Raw genomic sequence first — 14220 nt, 5'->3', positions numbered from 1 at the left:
TGAAACTTAAATATATTTTGACAATAGAATGTTGGACTTTATACTATTTGTCTCAGAATTCTTGAGTTTTGCTCCATACTTCTTTTGTGACAATTCAGCTGTGCCAAATATCTAATGATTTTTGTTAAAAACAGTGGTGTGTGTGTGTGTGTGTAATCCTACTCAGTTTAAATACTCACGTTCAGGAGTTCTCAGAACCAAGGCTCCATAACTGTAGTTATACTATACTCTCTCTGTTTATGCTTACTGAAAGAACTGTTTCAGGATTAACTTGACAATGATAGGATGAATGTTTACAGCTGTCAGAGTGATTTGGTTTAACAAAGTTGGCATACAAACCACCCCTTTTATTTTAATTAATTAATTAGCCAGTGAGATCTTTCTCTAATTTCTTGCTGGACAGGTGAGGCCTAGAGCCAATCTTAAAGCATTTAGAGAGAAGTATGAAAAACAGCACAGAGACTAAGCTCGTCTGGGAAATCATTAACTAAAGTGAGATGAATTTGGCCATAGAGAGTCATTAGAAAACCACTTAATGAGATGATTCTCTCTCTGCTTAAAAATATGCTTTCTACTCACTCATCTTATACATAAAGCCCATTGCAGCTGCCAGCTCCTTGTTGCTATTTGTGTGTTGCAAAGCGTTTTCTAAGCAAAATCTTAAAGTTCATAGCCCAACAAAACAAAGCATAATGGCCATGAGTTTTTCTAGTGTTGGTTTTGAATCTGTAAAGATTTATTTTGTATATTCTGTTTTTCCACTTACCTACTAACAATTCTCCCAGCTCAAGATTTGGAGAGCTTAACAACCATTGGTTATACCTCACATGCAAAAATAAATGAGCCTTATTCAAAGATTAGGGCAACACCCCCACCTGACTCTTCTCCATGTTGGTAAGCACTTGATTCAGGAGCTTCCCTATCAGCATCCACTGCTTCCTCATTATCATTGTCTAAATCATTGATGTGGTTAAAAATGGTCAGTTTCTCATGATGCTCTCTTTCCTTCTATTTAGTTCAAAATAGGGATAAAGGGATTTAAAGAACTTACTTCATGTTAATTTTTTAATATCTGCAATTTCAAGAGCTCATTGTATTATGGTTCCCCCTTCCATATCAGAGGGTTAGAGGGAAAGAAAAAAATAATCTAACAAGAATCTGAAATACCACAGTTATGGCCACTGGCAGAGATTGTAGGCACCAGATGGAAGTCTAGCCACCATAGTTCCAGTGAATTTTGGCCCTGGCAAAAACACAGAATTGACCCGGGAATTAAACAATTTCTGGGCCTCACCCTAAGGAGCCTGATTAATTGTACAGGGTGTAGAGTGAGCATTAGTTTTTGTTGTTGCTGCTGCTGTTTTAAGCTCTTTATGCAATTCGAATGCTTATCTAGGGTTGAAATCCACTGAATTAGAAAATCTCTGATATTAAAGGGAAAGTCAGTGAGGCTAAGTATCTCATTTGGTGTCACCCATTCGATAAAAAGATGGCTTCTCATTTATGGAAATGTATAGTGATGGAGTACTGGGGTCTACCATATCCAGATGTGGGGGTACAATGCAACATGTATTCCTGCTTCCAAACAAAAGATGGACTCCCAGTGAAACTGCTGGAAATGTGTAGACAATGGAATGCTGAACTGTCTGACATTGTCTGTACCAGCAATGTTGGGGCACACTTAAATAAGAGACTGATGGAATTATGACTCCTTATGAAGGACTATACTATTGTAACAGCATGGGGAAAATCTTTCGGGGGGTGGGAGTTTGTGGCGAATCCCAGTCTATACAAAATTGTACCACAAAATTCAAAAATTCGAAATAAAAATATAACAACAAAAAAAGAGGAGCATGGACTTGAAACAGGCAAACTTGAACTTAAACCTTAATCTAATTACTCACTATTCAATAATACCCTGCTTGACTGGGAAAATTACATAACCTCTAAAAACTTCTTTTTCTATTTTAAAAATAGGGATACTAGTTTCTACCTTTTGACAGTTATTGTAGGATAATTGATATTATACTCTCTAAATTGCATCTAGTATAATAGCTAGCATTTGGTGAGTTTTCAGTAAAAACAGTAGTCATTATAATGTCATTATTCATCATTATAGAACCCAGGTTTCTTAATTCTCAATCTGGAGCTTTCTATATCCCCAGAACAAATCTGGAGTGAAGTGCTAACTTAGATCTGGACTGCTAAACTCTCAGCTCCCTTGCTCTACCCAGATCCTTAGACAATGTTGCTTTGGAGAAGGAATAATTATTATGTATAGAGGAATCTGCAGCTATCCAAGCTCATATGACTTTGACCATGGAACTCAAGAGCATCCCTATAGAGCCAGGTTTCAAATTAAAAGCTTTAGGATAAAATATTGCTTTAGAATACAAAGCTTTCTGAGGTTTACAATGTAAAGTAATAGAATGGCAAACGATTCTATTTTTTTTAAGCAAGTAATCACCTTTTTATATTTGATTTAACCCAGGTCTACTTTTAGGCTCATTGAGAGACTTCAAGGAGTGTTTGGGTATTTCTGCAGTTACATAGAACCAAAAAATGTAAATGCTCTTTTCCTTGACTATATTTATGGAATTTAAAAATTCCATGATGAAGTCATCACCCTGTTTAGATGCTGTGCTTCTTCTGTGGTGACTGTTTGCTAAGTGAAAAAAAGTATAAAAACCAACTAGAAGTAATGTCAAGAATGCTGAGGATGTATTTATTTTCCTTGAGTAAATGTAGGATGTCTCTTTGAGAGTATTTGCTAAAATTTAGACGTATGCCATCAAGCAAGGAAATTCGCTGTGCTATTTTCCTTAATGGATAGCACCTGTTTCTTAATTAATGACTCAAAGCACTCAGTTGTCTGGACTTGATTTTTGTAATCTTTATGAAATACACTGATCATGGCACAGAAATGACAACCCATAAGAGTGCAAGTTTCACGCCCACCAATTATTCAGGTCATATTTTTAGCTCTGTAGCATCCCAATCACCACTTAGGATGGAGACAAAGAAAACTTCCATGTAAAAAGGGTCAAGTAAACTGGGAGTATAAAGAACTTTAATCTTTGGTAATGGACAAGGAGGTGTCGCTAGCCATCCTAAATCCATTCAAGCATCCACTCTGGGGAGCTGTGTTGGGGCAATCCAGCATTAGGACAGAATCATTGCTATTTTTTGACAAGTTACACAGGGAGCAGCAGCATAGAGGGCCTGAAAAGCACTTGCATCATGCTTTTTAGAGGCGCATCACAAATCACTCAGCTTGTTACCAGAATTTATATAACACAAAGTTGTTGAATTGATTTTATTCCATAGACCAAGACTCCAAGACCCCCTGAACGTCAGTAGGGGGTCAGATGCATTTCATTGTAGTTCCAGGTATATGGAAATAGAAGGATGGCGGATTTTTATTAATGCTCAATTTACCCACTTTCTCTAATTCTTTTTGTAAAGCCCAGCCCTGAGAGTGAAATTGGGGTCTGTCTGCTATGATATAAACTGTAAAAACTGCTCTTTTTTTCTGACTTCTGGTCGTTTTCTTACATGCTTTGTCAAAAAGCAAATAATGTTTCATCATTTATTCCATGCTCACTGTTATCCCAGTGCACTCAAAATGCAATCTCTTTACACATTAGGGCCAGCAACTGAAATGAAAAGACTTTTGGCAAAACTGACTTCCCTGGAGAGATATGGCTGCCCTCTTCTCTCAGCACTGCCAACTGCTAATGAAGTTTCGTATAACCACCTTCTGAAGAAAAGACTGTTCCAGAGAACAGTCTTTTGCCATACTTCCAAACCCTGCAATCACAGATTATCAATTTGATGACAGTGAAGTAATTACCATTCATCTTTAAAAGACTGGTGCTGGGCCCGGCAGCGTGGCCTAGCGGCTAAAGTCCTCGCCTTGAACGCACCAGGATCCCATATGGATGCTGGTACTAATCCCGGCAGCTCTACTTCCCATCCAGCTCCTTGCTTGTGGCCTGGGAAAATGGTCGAGGATGGCCCAATTCTTTATGATCTTGCACCTGTGTGAGAGACCTGGAAGAGGTTTCTGGCTCCTGGCTTCGGATCGACACAGCACCAGCCGTTGCGCTCACTTGGGGAGTGAATCATCGGACAGAAGATATTTCTCTCTGTCTCTCCTCCTCTCTGTATATCTAACTTTGTAATAATAAATAAATAAATAAATATTTTAAAAAAAAAGACTGGTGCTTGTTCTGTTCCAGTCCGGTTCAATCAATTGAAGTTATGGATCAGGTGTGATTTTGACTTGTCCAGATCAGAATGGTTATGTTACATATCAAAGATACATGACTATTTAGTGGTAGATGCTGGACTATGAAAGGAGGGCTGTGGCTAAGCTTGAGTACATAATTATTCTGTTGTGCCCACTTTAACAAAGGCGCAAAATTGTGTGCTACCTACCAATTTTGCCTTACTTTTCTCAATCCATTTGGAAGGCTTCTTTTTTAAATAGATAAATCATTATTTTGGTAGCTATATTTATAATACATAGAATCACAATTTTCAACTTAGATGAAGCCTTGGTGGTATCTTGATGAAAATAATCCAGTCTTTTTATCACTTTAAAGTGAAGGGACATTGGGTTACAGAGAGATTATGTGACTAGCCCAAGACCGTACAGCTAGTTAGTGACAGAGCAGGGAATAAAACATAGTTGTCTTGACCTGCAACCTGATAGCTTGTCCACTATATCATAACACCATTTTTGTGTGTGTGTGTGTGTGTGTGTGTGTGTGTGTGTGTGCGCGCGCATTTGAAGTAGATCCACCTAGGAAAGCCTGATGGGAGGCTGACTACATCTATCTGAAGCTCAAAATAGAGACATAAGGTGAATATACAGATTTAGGAGTTATCACTATGTGGTGGCAATGACCTATACCCTTTTGGCTTTTTTTTTTTAAGATTTACTTATTATCATTGGAAAGTCAGATATATGAAGTTGAGGAGAGACACAAAGGAGGATCTTCCATCCATTGATTTACTCCCCAAGCAGCTGCAACATTCGGAGCTGTGCTGATCTGAAGCCATTAGCCTGGAGCCTCCTCTGGGTCTCCCATGTGGGTGCAGAGTTCCAAGGCTTTGGGCCATCCTTGACTGATTTCCCATGCCACAAGCAGGGAGCTGGAAGGGAAGTGGGGCTGCCAGGATTTGAATCAGTGCCCATATGGGATCCTGAAACACTGAAGGCAGGACTTTAGCCACTAGGCTACCATGCTGGGCCGTTGGCTTCTTTTGAGACTAGTCCTTCCATCTGCATCCATCCATTTCCAATCCAGCCCCCTCTCAGGTGCCTGGGAAGGCAGCAAAAGATATAGACCCAAGTGGTTGGAACACTGCTTCTCACAGGGGACACCAAGATAGAACTTTGGACTCCTGGCTTTGGCAAGACCCGGTTCTTGCAGCCATTTGGAGGGTGAACCAACAGACAGAAGAGCTCTTGAAGTAGATCTCTCTGCCTCTTACACAGATAATTTTTTAAATTGGTCATTGGATTTAGCATTTTAAGGTCGCTAGTATTCTTCAACAAGGAACATTTGGTACAGGGATGCAGATAAAGCATGAATGAAAGGGTCTTAATAAAGAAGAGGAGAGGGCCACATGATGTCCATGTGGGTGCTGGCCTCACAGTCTGTGACTTTACCTGATAAGCCACAATGGTGGCACTCTAAGTTAAGGTTGCTTGGGCAATGTTGCTAAGGAGTATACAGAAACGCAAACTCCTCTTTAACCCTGAAAATGTTGAAATTCTTCATGGATACTGTAAGTGGTCTTCTTCCCTTATTGATCTTTCTAGTTGGTCTCAGTCTTTCTTCTACCTTCAAATACTTTAAGTTTCAAGAAGGACAAAGTAGAATGGAAAGTGCAGGAAGTACTAAGTATAGTAAGATTTGGCACTTGATACTTAAGTGGATATCCTTTACAGTGGCTTTAATTTCAGTACCTTCCATGTGGAAGTATACCATGAGAAGCTGCACATGGAATAGGACTGGAGGGAAGCGTGAGGAGTATGAGGTTAGGAAAAGGCTGAGCTAGATTAAATTATATAGCAAGTAGAAATTATGGATTAAAGACAGTCACAGAAAGCAGATCAGTATACAGTTTTGAGGTCAGGAATTAAACCATCAGGAAACTGGGTAATGACAATCCCAGGACAATATGATAGCTCTGTATATGCAATGAATATTCAGATGAAGTGTCAGGTGAAACAGAAGGGAAGGAATTAATGGTAAACGTGCTTTCTAAAAAGGCAAGAAGACTTAGATGCAAACTGGATGGTGAGTAAAGACCATGAAAGTTTTTGAATCATTGGACTTCATGATAACAGGAACTTCAGAAGCCATAGTAAGCAGAATATACCAGAGATACTTCAGGTTAGCTAGACCACACTCTGTGCCTGAAATTGCCAGCATGTGGGCCTATTATGAGAAGGAGATACTGCAAAAGACAGTTTGGAGCAATTTGTGTAGTGTGCTTCCTTCTGCATTTATACACTTGAATTCCTTACCAGCTGGCATTAGATACATGTTGTATCATTTGTACTGTGGCCAGGACACAGGCATCTACTACTCTACACATAAAATTCAGCTTTGCCTAGAAAGAGAAAAATTTCTTGCCTTCTGTCTTACAGGTATAACTTCTATATACTCAACAATGAAGCTCTTGGGTATTGTTTTGAAAAAGAAAAAAAGCTTTCTTATATACCAAAGCGTCACGATTTGTATGAGGAACAAAGCAGACATTACTTGGGTTTGGAGGGAAGAGCGTGCAGCTTTTACAGTGAATGATCTCTTTTACTACTGGCATATCTGGAGGAATTGGTGGAGGTACTATTCCCAAACCAGGCATCATTGGAGTTATTGGTGGAATTCCAGTCATCAAACCAAGTGCAGGATCAAAGTCTAAAACAGGAGAGAAAAGATGGAACAATAAATTACACCAGGCAATGTTAAGTGAAGGTTGAATGCTATTTTATAAGCTTCAAATCAAAGATCTTTCTAGAACAGAGGCAAAACAGTTTAAAAACAGTATTTCATATGCCCAAGTGTTGAATATTATATTGTGTGTTTCCCTTTAGGGATGGGAATGCTTTGTTTGAACAGGGCCTATTTAAGTCTCTATCTCATTCTGACATCTAATGTCACTCATGACTGTGCCTTGTTTATTAGTCTTGTCTCCATTAGTTTCCAACATATACCCCAAGTTCCATTCTAAAAAGGTTTCTTACTATCCCTTGTTTACACTTCCTGTCTCTTTACAATACAGTAGGACATCAAGAACATTTAAAAATTTTTATTTATTTATCTAAAAGGCAGATTTACAAAGAGAGGAAATATAGAGGGAGAGATCTTCATCTACTGGTTCACTCCCTAAATGGCCACAATAGCCAGGGCTAGTGCTAGGGTGAATCCAGGAACCAGGAGCTTCATCCATGTCTCCCATGTGAGTAAAGGGGCCCAAGTACTTGGGCCATCTGCTGTTGCCTTCCCAGGCACATTAGCAGGGAGCAGGATTAGAAGTGGGACAGCTGGGAATATGGGATACTGGCATCGCAGGCAAAGTCTTTACTAGCTATGCCATATGCTGGCCCCTAAGAGCAGTTTTGAAGATCTGGCACACTTGGGTTCTCATTTTGCCATTTCCTTAACAGGAGGAACTGCGTTTCCTCATTAGCAAAATAGCACTAATACCAACTACCTTCCAGGATACTGTAACGAGCAAGCAAAGTGATGTAATGCACCTAGCACAGCTTATAGCATAAAAAGGCTCAATAAGTAAATGTTTTCTGTGCCTTTGCTGGGTTTGTTTATGTACCTCAGTTTGACACATCCTAAATAACATCAACAGGCTTCTGGTGACACAATTTTGCACAATATAATGAAAGATATATCACACCAGCCAGGTGTAGTGACCTATTTGCTAGGCAACATCTCTGGGAAGATTCCATAGGCATGAGTCCAGAAGCTTCTTGGAGCATTTAGTTGATTTGCTTGAGGGAAAGAGGGTTGGAGAGAGGCCTCAAAGCAGAGAAACAGGGATTGGGTGTGTATGGGTGCAATCTGTAATTGGGGCTTCTTGGTCAGATGCTACTGCCAGTCCTGGTTAGTCTCACACATTGTAGGTGAATTTAGGAAATCTCAAATGTGGAGGTACATGTTTCAAAGCGCAAGACCCCCTGAGGTGTCTGCCAAGTCTAAGTCCAGTGCTAATTTCAGTGTTCAAATTTTGTCTCTTTACACATGTAATTTTTTAAAGAAGAGACTGCACTCCATTTCTTTCTCATATCTCCAACTTCTGCTCTTGCTATAGAAACATGTACGGTGGATTGCAAACAAAGAAAGGAGATCTGATCATGCAGGGGGTAATTGCAGTTGCGGCAGTAGGCCCTACTCACTGGGATTTCATTATGCTTGCCACAATGGGTCAGAGGGGCAATAATGTAAGCATGTCCTCAAGATGGCCGTAAAGTGTCCTGAGTGACTCTTGGAGATGATGATAGAGGAAGAGACTGTGGTGTTTCCATAAAAACAGAACTTCAAGTCCAGTGAGAGGGAGCCCTGTGACTGTGCAAGCAAGTAGCACACAGTGATCCCCTACTACAAAACCAGCCCAAAGAAACTTTAGCATTCCCTGTTCTTTCATGTTTGGGAAAGAAAAAAATTTTCACCAAGAAGAATTTTAATTTTTATTAAACCATTTATTTTTGGCGCTCATGTCATTTTATGCATAAACACACACACCTTCCCTCTCATGGTTCTCATATCTCAACTCCTCTCCTCACAGCTGCTATATGACCTTGAAGGAAGTTTGTTAATATCTGTGTGCTTCTATTTCCACTTTGTTAAGAGTGTCAAAAGATGGAAACATAGCACAGATACAAAAACCTCTGGCACAAGAGAGCATCCCGATATATGTGTCCTCTCTTTTGTTCAAACACACACTGATAAACTCACCAAATGAGGCATTCATTCTCACATTCCATGAATATTCTGAGGCGCCTACTGTCTGCAAGAGGTGTTGACTAGGTTTCCATTTCCATTTCCATCCTGCAGAACTTAATATTCCTGATAACCATCTTCTTATACGTTGTTTAAAATGGCCATTTATGTCTTTGGAAAATTTGATTCCTCATGCAGAAGACTTTGGAGAAACTGTTAATACTATCTTACCTATTTACAAACTGTTAATTTTCTTTGGGACAAGATTAGACTAGATTGTGTGCCAACTAAACAATCCGATCTATATTTCTCCATCCTATTGAAACGTTTGCTTTCATTTTATTGTCTTGTCTACCTCCTCATTGTTAGTCATACAGCTGTGTCACTCACAACCCTACCTTAACACAGATTACAGAAACATCAGTTCATTAAACAAGTTCTGCGACTCAGACTGAGAAAGAAATGCCTGTCTCCACGTACTGTCTACTAATAAATGGAGACAAACAAAAACCAGATATGCAGGATAAATATAACTGCTGACTGATGTGCTCACCGCTCTTCTGTTTGGCATGATTACATTAATATTTTATAAATTCGTTTAAAAGCAAATGTATTCATGACATATGGCTAAACCCAGAGCAGATAAACTTCCTTTCTTCTTTTTGTTCAATATGCCAAGAGTTCCATAGGCTACACTGCTTAGCAGAGCTTGCTAGAGGGCAGGTTGTACATGACATTTCAAAGGTTCCTATGACTCTGATTTATTTTACTTTTCATTAACCATTAAGTGCCACAGTCAATGTGAATTTCCATTGTAAACCAAGAGAATTATTGAAATCATAGACCTAATATAAATATTTCACAACCTGGAAAAAAAATCAAGAAAACCAAGAATTGAAATTCCATTAGGAGGGGCCAGCAGGCTAAACAATGGTACAGCAAGTTAAACTGTCATTTGGGACATATAGACCCCAAACTGGAGTGCTGGTTTGGGTTCTAGCTGCTCCGTTTCTGACCCAGTTCTCTGCTGTGTGCCTAAGGAATCAGCAGATGATGATTCAAGTGCTTAAGTCCCTTTCACCTATGTGGGAGACCTGGATGGCATTCCTGGCTTGAGCTTTGCCAGCCACAGCTATGGCAGGAATTTTGGGAGTGAACCAGCAAATGGAAGATCTCTGTCCCTTCCTCTTTCTCTGTCACTCTGTCTTTAAAATAGGTAGATAGGGCCCAGCATGGTAGTTTAGCAGTTAAAGCCTTTGCCTTACACGCACCAGGATCCCATATTGGTGCTGGTTCTAATCCCGGCAGCCCTACTTCCCTTCCAGCTCCCTGCTTGTGGTCTGGGAATGCAGTTGAGGATGGCCCAAAGCCTTGGGAACGCTGCATCCATGTGGGAGACCCAGGAGAGGCTCTGGACTCCTGGCTTCGGATTGGTGCAGCTTTGGCTGTTGTGGTCACTTGAGGAGTGAATCAGTGGATGGAAGATCTTCCTCTCTGTCTCTCCACCTCTCTGTATATCTGACTTTCCAATTAAATAAAAATTAAAAATAGGTACATAGATAAATAACTAAAATTTAAAATAATATACCACCAGAGAATAGAATATACTACCAATGAATAGATCACCAGAGAAATGCTCTTGCTTTTCGAGTCTGGCTTAAGTACTACTGCCAACAAGTATATACCATTGCCATTTGTATAACAAATTCAAACTTTTGAAGGTTTGAAATCACAGAAAAGGATGGTAGAAAAGGCTAATATAGTTCTTCAAAGTCTTTTAAAATAAACAACCTTATTGTTTTTTCTTTTACTAACATTCCTTCTAGTACCTCCTCCTCAATACCTTTTCGATTCTTAGCTTGGCCTTTGCTAGAATTTTAAGGTATAGGATTGTGTGCACTCTGTTGATTCATGTACTTCCCAAAGTCTTAGCCCACTGGAAATGCTACAAATGCTGTGTGTTGGGCAAGCTTGATCCTCAGAATTACAGCTCTCTCACATAGTTTGAAGTACTACTTCAATACAGCCTCAAGTCTTCCTGCTACCTAGCAACGTGTGGTTCTCAACCTGGGGACATTATTATTCTTCGTTCTTTGTGTAAATCTGAGTCAGAGATTTACAAAGAGGCAAAATGCTATCCAGTTGCCCATATACCTATTCACCCGATGTTTTTATGTCATATCCTGTAACAGGTGTGAAGGAATGAGTAAGACAAAACCTTTGGTCTCAGGTTCCAGTTTGGAAACAGTCATGCATAGCTTTATAATGCTGCATCACTAATTATTGTCACCCACCACGACTGTTTATTGAGTGTTTATAATGTGATAACCACTATGCTAAGTATTTTATATAGTCTCATTTCAATAGACCTATGAGCTATTTTTTATCCTTCATTTTATGGATAAAGAAATTGGGGGTCAGAGAGGCTTAACTTTTCTGTTCAAGTTCACACAGCCAGTAAGAAACTGATTTAACATTCAAATCTGGCTTGGTCTACCTCTAATACTCATTTTAATCACTATACTGCTTCTCAGTATAGTGTGAGAATTATTTCAACAAATTGATTTGTTTTAAATATAAAATAAAGCAGATGTTTTAAAAAAGTGCTCCCATACACAAACTGCTCCCATATAATTACTGTACCCATTGGTGGTGCATTAAAGAGGAATACAGATTCCATGACACCCAAGAGTTAGGGTCTATATCCTCTAGCCCACTTTGTATAGATTTGGACTAGTAGAATATTGTAGAAGGGATTGTGTGTCCTTTTTCAAGCCCAAGCCTTAAGACAAAAGCTATTTCTATGTTCTGTCTCTGGGACTTAGGCTATGGGATCTTTGAATCAACATGTGAGATATCTGACTGCTGTGCTGGAGAGATCATATGGAGAAAGGTCTCAAGGTAAATGGAAGGGGAAGGATCCAGACAATCCCAGCCTTTCATCAGTCTTTGCCAAGATGCTATGCATCTGGAACCTCCAGACTAGACTGCCCTGACGTATCCAAGGCGATATATGGAAGAGAATACATTCGACCTAAATTTCTCATCCAGGAAAAGCTTAAAATGAATGTGTTTAAGCTATCAATTCTTTTTAATTATTTAATTAATTAATTATCTTTATTTGGGGTGGAGTGGGTGGAGAAAGAACCATTTTCCGATTCATTCCCCAAACATCTGTCACAGCCTGCTGCCTCCAAGTATGTACATTAGTAGGAAGCTTGAATTGGGAGTGGATCTAGGACTTGAACCTAGGCACTGCAATATGGGATGAGGGTGTCCAAATTGGTGTCTTAACTGCTGTTCAGAACTCTACTAATTATAAGGTAGTGTAAGATAGTTTGTTGTACACCAATTGAAAAGGAGAATATCTAACATGGCAAGGGTGAAAGACAAAAGAAAGTATGCTAAACACCAGAACTAAATGAATCATAATTTTTCTCAGATTAATAGAAAGGTGCTTTGGGATCCTGGAGAGCCACAGAGCCACTGTTGTGAGCAATTGCTGTCACTGTGCTATTGCTGTGTAGAAAGGCTAGCAGAGCAATGTCAGATGACTGATACCCTACTACACAAACAAAGACTACAGTTATATACAAAGCCCTAGAAGCCTTAGAGGTTTCTCATCTCTGATGTTTGACAGACGTCATGCACACCCATTCATGGTTTATTGTTCGATATATCATAGTAGGTCAGTTCATGCTGGCTTTCTTTATACAACTTCTACTTCCATAGCAGCGGTTAGGTATGGCATCTAAAATTCCAGTGGCTAATTAACTGAGTACTTATTGATTTCCAGGCTTACTATATATCAGCTCTTAATTTTCACACAATCTCAAGTGATGGCAATATCCCTGTTTTATTGATGAGGAAACTGAAGGTTATATAGATGACATAGTAAGTAGGGCCAGATAATAGGTGGCTCTTACTAATGTTCCTAACCACTAGGCACATGCTTGCAAAAAAGATCACAGGTTTACAGGGGAGCAAGATGCTTTTTGTCAGAACAAACCTAGTGTCTACAGACTGAGCCCTGTAGCAGGTCTTCAAATGTTCCTATCCACAAGGCCACCTTAGGATTGTTTATTTCTACAACTAAGATTTTTTTTTATTGAGATATTTGACACAAGTATTGCCTAGGTATTATGTAGCTTAGGGGCCTTTAGATTTTTTAATAGCTTTACTTTTATTTCAATGGCAGAGTGACACAGTGAGGGAGAAAGAGAAAGAGGAAATGCTCTTTCACCTGCTGGTTCATTCCCCAAATGCCTGCAATAGCTGAGGGGGCTGGGCCAGGCTTAAAACAGGAGCCAGGAGCGGTATCTGGGTCTCTACAATGGTGGCAGGAACCCAAGCACCCTGCCAGCATTTGGTGCCATCCCATTAGAATTAACTCATGGTGGGAGCCAAGGATCTGGGACTTTAACACTCTGATATGGGATATGGGCATCTTAAATGGTAAGGTAACCTGCTGTGCAACAACACCTACCCAAGGATTTAAATTCATTGCTTTAGCTTTGGGTCATGGAGAATTTGGAATTGTGGCAATGTAAGAACTGGAGTTAGGCAAAAGTAGGAAGTGACACACATATCCTCTTGCTTGTATTTTCAGAACTTGACCCTGATTTTGGCCAGCTGGAAGCTCCTGCATATTCTTAAGACAGTTTCTAGCTGCACGTAGTGACTTCTCCCCCATCCAAGTCTGCCTGGCTCCACAAAGGCAATCTTTGAGGTAACACAGAGACCAGTGAGGCGCAGGAGGTGGTTTGTCCTCAAAGCAAAGCCACTGATACTCAATCACAGATTACTCTCAAAATAAGTGTTCCAATCCAAACAGGATCTAATTACATATGTACAATTCAGTCATTTTATAGAAAATTATTATTCAAATTCAGCTATACTTTTCTGGGACATTTTTATTGCTTTAGAGTTCCTATACAATTCCCTGGAAAGTTAAGAATGATGTCTGAGCATTTAATCTCTAGTTCTGACTTGCTCTTATCTAGAAATATTGTTTAAAAGATTTTTCAGGCTGCCAAACACGAAGGAAAATTATAAATTTCTAAGATAGACTGAATTGAAGATGATCCTGACCTTATCATCAATGTAAGTTCCCAAAACTTTGAACAATGACTGTCACACTCTATGAACATCTGTATTGCTTCTCCATAAGATCATATGAACATGTGTTTCAGTGTATTGGGAAACTGAGGCTCATGTATGATGACAAATCAGTTCTTCAGTGGGG

At 39.5% G+C, this 14220-nt stretch overlaps 1 protein-coding gene across 1 annotated transcript in view; it reads right to left on the bottom strand.

Moving 5' to 3' along the window:
• ENOX2 (ecto-NOX disulfide-thiol exchanger 2) overlaps positions 1-14220 on the bottom strand; it is a 157489-nt gene that overhangs the window by 43923 nt on the left and 99346 nt on the right. Inside the window, exon 3 of the mRNA XM_040999967.1 lies at positions 6783-6938. Within this exon, the coding sequence (XP_040855901.1) occupies positions 6783-6938 (156 nt within the window). The remainder of the gene's footprint in view (positions 1-6782; positions 6939-14220) is intronic.

This window comes from Ochotona curzoniae, unplaced genomic scaffold, assembly GCF_017591425.1.
Source record: "Ochotona curzoniae isolate NIBS_2020 unplaced genomic scaffold, NIBS_Ocur_1.0 scaffold_1852, whole genome shotgun sequence".
In the NCBI taxonomy this organism is placed as follows: domain Eukaryota; kingdom Metazoa; phylum Chordata; class Mammalia; order Lagomorpha; family Ochotonidae; genus Ochotona; species Ochotona curzoniae.
This window is presented reverse-complemented; position numbering and strand designations above follow the sequence as displayed.